Here is an 11100-nt window from a genome sequence, read left to right on the forward strand (position 1 = left end):
TTTTGAAAAGATGCCCCCTTTTTAGTTTGCAAAAGTAATGTCGAAAAGAAGCCCATCTTGAATAGAAGCCCATGGCTTCTTTTCGAAGTTTTATGGTTCTGTATTATAGTCATCAAGTAACAATTATAATTTGACATTTGGCATTGGTTCTCCCTCCCTTTTTTGTAAACATACGTTGCCATTTAGCCATGCATCCCACCATCCCCTTTTTAAACATGCGTTGCCATTTAGCCATGCGTTTGTTGCCATTTTCGTATAATCAAATTCGTCAAAAATCCCGCATGAAGATTCAATTTTCTATACAAACGAATAAAGCACTGATCCCATATGATCTCCTCGACAGAGGCCTACTGAGTTTTCACCTGTGAATAAAGGACTTCACTGTATATATTTCAACGTTCGCTTATTTATCAAAATCGGATAGGGCCGTATGGTTGTAAATCTGTGTTGCTTGTCAATGCTTGAGGAAGGTTTATTGTGGTTTTAGTCCTCAGATGTGAGAGAGGGTGTTTTTTACATTTAAAGAGATCAAAAATGTTATCCTTTTAGAAGGATCCGAGAAATTTCATTTGAAGCTGCAACTTTTCCGAACTACTCACCAAAATGTTTCTGAACATGAAGAAATAAAAATAGAATAAATTTGTACATTACTTCCAAGTTCTGAACACTCGCTTACAATAAGTTCAAGTTTATCAAAGTGTCAACAGATATGAAACAAACTGGTTGGTTGCCTTCGACTCAAATAGTTAAATATCACCCTATCACCTTATTTTGCGAGCTTGCCCACCTCTCCACTCACTTAATCATCAATCACCCCCACCCCATAACCTTCGGGGCCCCTCATTTCAAGACTCCTTGATACGCCATTGCAAGCAAGCCAAGAAATTGGAAAATTAAAATAAAGAAATAGACATATAAATTAATAACCTTTGAATAGACCCTTAAATTGACTGGCAGTAAACGTTTTAAATCAATGACACCTGAATTGTTTCGACCTTACATATACAGTATTAATATCCTCTATTGTAAACAATGTTATATCTTTAATTTAATTTTTAGGTTTTTCTTCAGATTTAATAGCAGACAGAATTATCTGGAAACTTAATTCAATCTAATACCCTGCTTTGAATAAACACCCCCTAGAATAAACGCCTCTTCTAGAGAGTAATTTGGAATAAACGGCTCCCTTTAATAAATGCCCCAAGGCATTTACTTTTTCCTTGAATAAACGTCTTTATGATCACGCACATTTTAATTATGTTGTAATTCCACATTTACAGCAAAATTATGGGGCGTTTATTCGAATAAATACGGTTATCTCCCATGAGGTATTTAATCAAGTTAATGGTATGCAATATTTGCTAATTCAATAGAAGAGGTTACTATTTAATTATATTTTACAATCATAACAAGAAAAATAAGGTTAAATTTAATCGTGTATTTTAAAATTTAATCAGATATTTTATATAAAAATACACTTCATGAGGTTATATATTTGTAGATCCTGTTGATAAAAAAATATAATTATTTCCAATGTTTATAGAAAGCTCCAATAACTGAATTATTGAAAAGCTGATAGGACTTCATTTAACTTCATAAATGAATGATTGGTACACAGTTTAATTGGATCCATTGAAAATGAGCTAACAATGGCTGACATATGATGTCTGTCTGTCTATCTATCTATCCATCTATTCATTTATTTATTCAACTCAACATACACTTTTGTTTCAGCGGCAGACAATAATTTGGTGCGTTCAATGTATAAAATGAGAGAAACAAAAACAACTAAAAAACTAATTGTGTTAAAACAAGTATACAATAGTATAAAGTACTGCATAGAGGTTTCAATCCACTTTTAAGTACGGTTGTACTGTAGTAATACCAATTAAAAAACATAAGGATTATTACATCATTAAATACATGAGGTAGAGGCATGTAATAATAATGACCTCTCTTTTTTTTACTAAATTTAACTATTTCCACAATAATTTCATTTTTATATAATACGTTCTCATTGTCAAGGATAAAACATCTCTTTTCTGTAATATTTAAAGAGTTAAATTTATACCATTATTATTGTCCTAGTTGACTATTGTGTGCATAATATATCAAATTTAAATTCTGAACACATAAGTTTAACTTAACCAATATTGTAACAGCGTATATAAATATATAATTACAGTAGAACTATATAATTTAAAAAGGTTGATATCCTGATTTAAATAGCTTTTTATCTTTGGTTTTTCTGGTCTAATTATATTCTCTTTTTTATCCTTTTTCATCTGTTCAATATCCTGCACTCTATTTTACGTAATATATTGCATTACGTAGAAGGATTTATTTGCATTAACCATGTTTATCATTTTTTATATACAACATACGAATTCTTACATTTTCTATTAGAGAACAAAAAGCAGAGGCCTCAAAGACCCTTTGTACACAAATATCCCATATACATATAAAAAATCCTATAACTAATATTGCACAGATCAAAGACTTTGCACAGATCAGGTCTGTAATTGAAGTGAGCTGGAGGACGGCAAGTAGAAGTGCCAAGCAAGTTGCCAGGCCAGCAGAAACTAACCTCTTCTGTTGGACTGCACTGTACGCTGACACAAACTCATCCTCTAGGTCTTCTAACAAACTCAACAAATCATCTGATAAACCTGGTGGTTCAGTATCTGAAGTATAATTACTAATAATTAATTCCTAATATAAAGTTCCATAATATAAGTTTTTTTTAATTATCATTTACATAACCTGCAAAACCATGTCATTTACTGTATCTCATTTTTCATTTCATTTCATTAATTTCTCTCAACAAATACATATACAAAATACAACATACAATACATTAAAACAGTAAAAACAAACCCAAAAAGAAAAATTGGGTCATAAAAACAGTAAAAGAGAGGAAAACCAAAAAGCGAAATGAATCTACTATCAAAAAATGATACAATAAATATAATACACAAATACCTTTAAAAATCTATAATAAAATATATTAATAATAATGACTAAACATATAATTTTCAATAATAATAATAATAATGGTAATAATAAATAATCTATATAATCATGTTATTTAGAATTAATAATAATAAATAAATAATGATGATAGTAGAATAAACAAAAATAATAATATATTATTGACAATTATGATAGCAAAAAAAAATAGCAGCAATTATGTAATATAATACTATTTATAAAATGTTTTTTAATATCTGGCCATTAAGCCTGTATGTAAATGATGCACTTTTATATATTAATATCTAACCAGTTCTAAACAGTTAAATCAATTCTGACCTTTGCAATGCTGTATTTCCAAGGTGGCTGACAGGGCTTCGTGATCAGATGGACTGAGAGCTGAACCCGGTATCTTTCGCATCACCAAACGAGCATCTGTGCACTGCACCTTGTAACTATGGCAACCATTGTACATGATGTAATCAATGCGCATTCCATCTTGAAACTTTTCATAAACCCGTTTATTGAGCTGTGTGTAATAATTGCAATCTCTTTCGCAAGTTTCACCACTACCATCCTTGAATAGATGAAAGAAACCTGTTGAGAGCACACTTAAACTGGAAAGTGAAATAATCATGCACCTCTGGTGAACAATTGTTTTTCTCAAGGACCAAAGCGAAATGTACAGCAAGGGATTGAAACCCCGACCTCGAGTTTGGGGAACCAAACCTTTCCCGCTGCACCAAATCGCTACTACTTAAACTATATATATTGGTATTAACAACTCTGGCAATGATTCACTTTAGTTACTCATTTGGAAAACAAGTACCCGATAACAAATAAATAACAACAATAATATCAGCAGCAGCAGCAGCAATAACAACAATATAAATAATAACAATAACAATAAAATAGATATTTATAAAATATGACCATGTAAAACTGATAAGAAGATATAATACAACAAAACCCTAAAATATTTTCTAAAATAATTCCTAAAGTCCACATAAACAAATCACCACCTTGCTTAGTTTACCACTAGATTTTGAACACAATTACAACAAATACAGATCTTTTGGATATTTCTGAAATGAACTTACATCAGAATTTGGCCTTTCATCCCACACATCTTTCAGACCGGCATTGGCCATCAAAACTTTCTTTGGCAATGAGAAAGGCTCAGAGTTCAAATCTCCTAACAATATATTGACATCCGCCGATGATCCAACTTGCCTTACTATGTTACTGATCTCATAACATTGTGCCAAGCGATGTGAAAACAGTGGGTCTACAAGATGTGAAGGAGTATGGATAGCACACACCTGGAAAAAAAAGCATTCTGCAAACTTTTAGCCCGACGATCCGGTTAGGAAATTCCAACTTGATTTGCGATCCACTGACCCCTTATCCACTGATACATAAGACAGGAAGAGCTAGGCGTTTATCATGCTTACGATATGCAACACATATCTATACGAAAGTCTCAAACCAAATTATGTTATGTTATTGTTTTATTGCTGATTTTTTTTTTTTTTTTTTTTTTTTTTTTGTAACTGTTGTTTTTTATTGAAATTATTTGAAATAAAAAAATACTCAAAATAAAAAAATAAAAAAATCTCAAAGCGCTCGAAGTGTGGACTAGCTCGTACAGTAAATTGCTTCCCCACTAAGGGTCTCTGAATTATCAGGTAAACCGATACCACAACAGAGGCTGTAAGGTCCAGTACACCGGGTTACCCCCTCCTATCCCACCCTTCCCCCCACCCACCACAAATAGTCTCGAAAGATGTATTGTGGTTTTTAAAGTACACATCATGGGCCAAATTGTGTACAGTTGGCCTATGGTTTATAGTCCTTATCTGAGAAGACTTGTCCCACCAACCGGACCATAGTTATGCCGTTCGAACCAGTGCTGATATTATGGCCATAGGTTGCAGCGCTCCTGCCTTAACCACTCGGCCATTTGACATTTTAGTGTACTTTTCCTTCCCTTGTCTTTCTATACTTGTTTTTCAACCTAATATGTCTCATTAAATTTTAAATAAATATAGACTTTATACAGTCAAGTTTAACACTGAATTATTATTATGAAATGACAAATGTTTCCATGTACTGTAAATAATTGCCATGGTTAGTGAAAGAATAGAACTACCAGTAACTGATTTTTGATGATTTCTCTCAAGTTTGTGACTATCAAAATATTTTGGCGACCCACTGCTGTGCGACGACCCATGGTTTGCGGAACATAGGCATAGTATACTTACAGTATAGACACTGAAATCTATCGATACAGAGTAGACATAATAAATGCTCTTACATGAGTGGCAAAAATGTTGATTACAATGCCTTGGTGTTGGATTTTGACCAAGCCTAGCAGTTTCCTAGCATACCAATCTAGCTGATGCACTCTGTATGGAGATGAGTTGATAGAGTAATGGAAGGTGGCTGAATCAATGATTGGACAATTAGAGAATATGCAAACACCACTTCTAACTCCGCTGGATGGGTAAACACAAAAAGGAAACAAAAAAACAAAGACGTATTATTAAAAAGCACTAATGCATAATGAATAAATATAATATAAACAAATGAATAAATGATTTATAATAATCAATAATATTAGTATGATATTTAAAAAAATAAATTTGTTATGTGGTAAGATTATGATTGTTATGATGGTATAATTTCAATCAAGATTAAATGGAATTAATGATCAGAACTTTTGACATGTGTAGATGAATAATTTTATAGAGAATTACTCTTCCAGCTAAATTGATTTTCAGGGGCCCTCTACAAGATAGAACAATAAATTAGTTAAACAAAAATAAAATATAACTTAATTATATCAAAAACTCATGTTAATTTTCTATCCAAAAATGGTAATTTGTATGGGATAATTATATGAATTAACACAAAATGGAATGCAAGACATTTTTACTAAACAAAATATAACCAAATGAATAACTGATTTAAAATAACTGAATAGTAGTATCACTGAAAGAAAAAAAAAATGAAAACATGCTTAAATACAGTCAGGGAGGCAATATCATATTTGAAAGTAGGTAATGTAAAAAAAATCAAGAAGAGCATACTGACTTCTTGCACTAACCTATACTCTACATTAAAAAAGTTTAAAGCGCATCTGACCACCAATTCCGCTGCATAAAGGGACTAGCTTAAGATTGAGAAATAGGGCACCTACTTTACTTAAATTGGACTTATTTCATTTTTTATCTAGATTATCTACACAGTTTATAAAATGGTTATAATCTCAATCAGGTAATAAAAATAATAAACCAGGCATTTCATAAAGTACAAACCTCTGCCCTATGCGTAAATGCAGGATAATACTGATTTTCCATAACCTTCACATATGACCTTTTCACCAAAAAATTTAATCACCAATATGTACAGCTTCACATAATTTTATTATCCATTCATTAGCTTTTGCATAATCCTGTTTGTGCTTGCATGTTCATATTTCAATACATGTGGGGGATGGATTTGATGTCCCTGACTTGAGCGTAAGTGTGTTGGGCCAGGTGCTGTTCAGGGGTCAAGTCCTAGGAAGACCCGACAATCTAGGGATTTGATCTTAGAGTCTGTAAAAATTTCATAAGAATTTCTGGCTACCCTGCAGCCTTCTACTGGTGCCACCACCGCTGGACACACTACAGAAATGAACTGTGAATTGAATACTTACCTGTGAAAATAGTGTTGGAAAGGATGTGATTGCGCCAGATGTTTACATATCAACTCGTAATCTGATGAATGAATGACCTTTCAAGACAAGAGAAATAAATGGTTTTTTCCTTCAATATTCATTTCTTTTTCACTTTATTTTGGAATATCTCCATATAATAATTATACTGTACAACAAAAAATGCAAACACCACTTCTAATTCTACTAGATAGGTAAACATAAAACGGAAACAAAATTAAAGACGCATTACTAAAAGCACTGTGATACTAATATAAACAAATGAATAATTGATTTATAATAATCATTAATATTAGTATATTTAAAAAATGTATTTATGTGGTAAGATTATGATAGTTATGACGATATAATTTTAATACGAATGCATTTATTACTTGAGTGCAAGCAATATTTTTCTCTTTTTCAATTTTGTTATTCATCATTTTTAGACATGTGTTCCTAAACAGCAAACTGTTGACATTTAGGTGAAAATCTCACTGCACCATTCAATGGAGAATGCAATGGCAGGACGCCCGTGCAATTAATCGTTTTTAAAGACGATCCCTTGAGACTGCCACCAATAATGAGCGCCGGGCATCACATCCTTTAACGCTCACAGGGAGAGGAGTTGGATTCGTCGGTCTATGGTCGTACAATCGTTGTAAGACACAGTGAGTGCCTGGACATACAGGAACAGTAAACAACTATGAGACTTTATTGATTTGTTTGAATTCATTTAAAATCAAATTTACAAGGACAACAACATTCACTTTCTAATGAAATGATAATTTACACCTTATTGGTAACATACTATGTTGTATACTGAATTGGAAAGAGTAAACTTTACCTCTTGTAAAGCAACAACATCATATTCCCCTTTTGATAATTCCTCTGCAATATACTTAAATCGAATACGTCTATCCCTAGTAACAAAAGGTACGCCCCTGCCAAGAGAAAGAATAAAAAATAGGCATTTGAAATATTAAATCAACCTTGATCATGCTCAATACATTTATTTCATTTCAAATATTAATATTTTGAATTGGATTCTTTTACAATCGAACAATCATTTTCCCCAGCAAAAAAAAAAACCCGACTCGCAAAATAAACAAATGAATTTTTACAAATTAACACCCAATTTTCAAATTGTACGAATTTATCAAATGAAAAACATACTTAATATCAAATGAATACATTTGTTAGTAGTAAAGATTAAATTCAAACTTGAAAATTTAAAGCCTACTCAGAAGGGAAAAAAAATTAATATGTTGTACAAATAAATTTTCTAATGACATTGAATGAGTGTTTCAGGCTGAGTGGCTGAGGAGTAGCCTAAGCCTTAACATCGGCGCTGGTTCGAGCTGCTCCTAACCCAGGGTTTGGTTGGTACAATGAAGTTCTTTCAGAAGACCAGTGTTACACATCTGTTGTATGTGCACTTTAAGGAACCCATTGAATTTTTCAGAAGAGTAGGGGTTACCCAAATGCTGTGGTTCACTTCAGCCTCTGTTGTGGAATGATGTGAACTGGAATAGCTTTCCAGTGAAGATAATTCAAGGGGGGGGGGGGGCCCCAGCCGGCCTGCCTCCTCCTCCTTAAAATTATAAAAAAATTAGATAGAGAAGAAAAGAAAATTATATTTAAAGTCTGAGAGTGCCATTTCCAGCCATTTACAGGTACCATAATCATACATTTTCTAACCTCAGCCCATGGTGGGGCTGAGGTAATAATAATATTGACACCATACGTGAAAGTCTCCAGGCCTCAACTATTTTGGATTTCTGGATCCAGAAATATACAATTTTACAGGCACATTAATAATTAGGCTGTCCTTATGTAATTGAAGGTATGTCTTATACTTAAGTTTTGTTCATTTGAGAACAAATTTATAAAAATAAATGTAAATTTTTAAAATTTTATTTTAAGATGCATTATACAAAAGCCTCTCAAAATGGAAGGGTGACAAGACAGATGAGACTAGGTTTCGGAAAAAATTTTTCTGGGCACCCCTCCTGCAAATGTCTGGATCCACCCTGCTATTTTTGTAATTCAGCATTTATCTATTTTCCAAAATCACAAAAGAAGTATTATAGCCCTACAAAACAATGGAAAAAAACCTGCAAGAAAAAAAAGCTATAAAAGTGTAGAATAGGAGTTTACTTTTGGGGCCAATTTGACTTGTGGCCAAAATTTTTTTTCTCTTTTTTGGTAAAGCCACATTTATTCAGAATATTATTGAAATATAAAATATTGTACATTCACATACAGTATAGTTAAACTTCCCTAATTGGACTTGCCTAACTCACATAGTTTCTAAGTCGATCTTATTGTGGTATCAAACAATTTTTCAATGCCATTTTATATTCGGCTAAAGGTAGATTCATACCGAATTTGGTTTGTAGAGTATGGCTAACGGAACGAAAAAAGAAAATCGAATCAGTGGCAATAATAGAGGTATATGTACTAGACGCGCATCGAAAACGTTCTACAAATTTCGGTTCGGGTGTGAATAAAAGGTAGATTCACACTGACAGAATTTGGTTTGTATAGCTAACGAAACGAGAAAAGAAAATCGAATCAGTGGTAAAGAATAGAAGCGCGTACTAAGACACGTACCGTAAACATTCTATGAACCAAATTCGGATTCGGTGTGAATCTACTTAGGCAGGTTCAACTGCAAAATATACTAGGCCTACATGAACATAAAAACTAATGATTTTCAAAATAATGAATCAGTATTTCTTAATTTTTACAAACAATATATTTTCATATCAAACTTCTGGGGGTTTTTTTTCATATCTTTTTTTCTCTTTCCTGGCAAAGCCACATTAATCCACAATATTATTAAAATAAATATGTAACATGTACAGTAACGTAGCCGAGTTGTTGATGTGGGCCGCGTTGACCTGGGCCGCGTTGACCTGTTCCCCATTAACCTGTTCCCCATTAGGCATGTCCTAGCCTAGGCCAACCTGATATATAAGGGCCCTGGTAAATCTGTCTCTGACTCTAGCCCTCCTTTGAGAAAAAAAGAAATCATAACCGGTCAAAAATGTGCAATATTTTGACTATTTCTCAGACTAAGGCCAAGCCATCGGTTAAAATTGGTCAAAAATGTCTATGGCCAAATTTATGATTGGTATACCGCCACGGACGGGGCAGAGCAGAAAGGCCCCTGCCCTGCTGATCAGGATCCTGCTCCTCTGAAAAAAAGATAAAATACTAGGCCTAGCTTACCCGAAGTTAATGTCCTAAAACATTAGCAGTACACCTAATTAAATCAGTTATAAATTGTTAAACTATAACTAAATTAAGTAACAAACCAGCAATTTAAGGTTAAAGTACGGAGGAAAACTGTCCCTTCGCTCATGTTTACTATTTTTTTTTGCTCTTATTATAGCCTACTAGTTGTACGTGACTCGAGCATAGAGAGGTCATTGCCGGTGAGAGCGGTCAGCCGGGGAGCGAACTGTTTGTTATCTGTATGAAAGGGCAGTCCAGAATTTTTCAAACGGGTGGGGGAGGGGAACAACAGTTTAAGAATAGAAAAGTGAGTAGTACATAACATTAAGATGTGTATAAGAGACAGCTCACATAGTTTCTAAGTCGATCTTGGGAGGGGGGGGGGGGGGGGGGCCCGCCAGCTTCCCCTACCCAAAATTGAGAAAAAATAGAAAATTCTACTCAAATTTTGAGACTAAGAGTGCCAATTCCGGCCATCTAGGATATAATTTATTGGGGGGGGGGCCGCTAAGATGTATTTATGGGTGTAACTACAGCGCGCAACGCTATCTGAGGGCCAAAGGCTAGAGCGAGGGGAGGGTATGGTAGGGAGTGTACCCTCCTCCCAAAACGAGATTCTTTTTAAAAAAATTGGTACTTCTAGATGGCCGGCAATGGCATGAATGGGAAATTTAACTAGGCCTATTTTTCTTGGTCGAACTGCCTGACGAGCTTTGGCCGATGGGGGATTACCCTTCCCCCGCTGGCACCGCCACTTCCTCTCAGCCCCAACCATGGTGAGGCTGAGGTAGCGTAGAACCTCCATTTGTGAAAGTTCCTTTTTGGGCCCCCTTTACTTCAAATTCCTGGATCCGCCACTGAATTTAATGATTGGATCCACGTCTGGTATGTTTGTTGTAAAACAAAAAAATGAAGTAAGAATTTTTCTCTTATTAAAGCAGCAACATTAAGAATAATGAAATTGATATATTCAGTGACTGGAAGCATTATAGAAATGGACCTTTGCTGGACCCTAAACTAATCCGCTCACATGTACAGTAGATATTTATAGTTCAGGGTTAGCAAGGATATAATTGTAGGCCTAATTTGGTCTACTTAAATTTTTGTTTATTATGATTTTTATACATTTATTGACTGTTATGCAGATGTTGTTTATAAATGGAACAAAATGGAAACTAATCCCAACC

The 11100-nt window shown here is 33.9% G+C and overlaps 1 protein-coding gene across 1 annotated transcript; it reads right to left on the reverse strand.

Moving 5' to 3' along the window:
* Positions 1–983: 983 nt before the first annotated feature.
* On the reverse strand, positions 984–10109 carry LOC117107303 (sphingomyelin phosphodiesterase 2-like). The gene is made up of 7 exons (XM_033248947.1): positions 9994–10109; positions 7518–7614; positions 6674–6750; positions 5288–5468; positions 4071–4292; positions 3310–3547; positions 984–2684 (listed from the first exon to the last, which is right to left on the reverse strand). The coding sequence occupies exons 1-7, from the start codon at positions 10038–10040 to the stop codon at positions 2350–2352; spliced, it is 1197 nt and encodes a 398-aa protein (XP_033104838.1). The 5' UTR covers positions 10041–10109; the 3' UTR covers positions 984–2349.
* Positions 10110–11100: the final 991 nt, after the last annotated feature.

The sequence above is a fragment of the Anneissia japonica genome, unplaced genomic scaffold (assembly GCF_011630105.1).
Source record: "Anneissia japonica isolate Jap-2015-1 unplaced genomic scaffold, ASM1163010v1 scaffold211_len1577895_cov191, whole genome shotgun sequence".
Taxonomy (NCBI): domain Eukaryota; kingdom Metazoa; phylum Echinodermata; class Crinoidea; order Comatulida; family Comatulidae; genus Anneissia; species Anneissia japonica.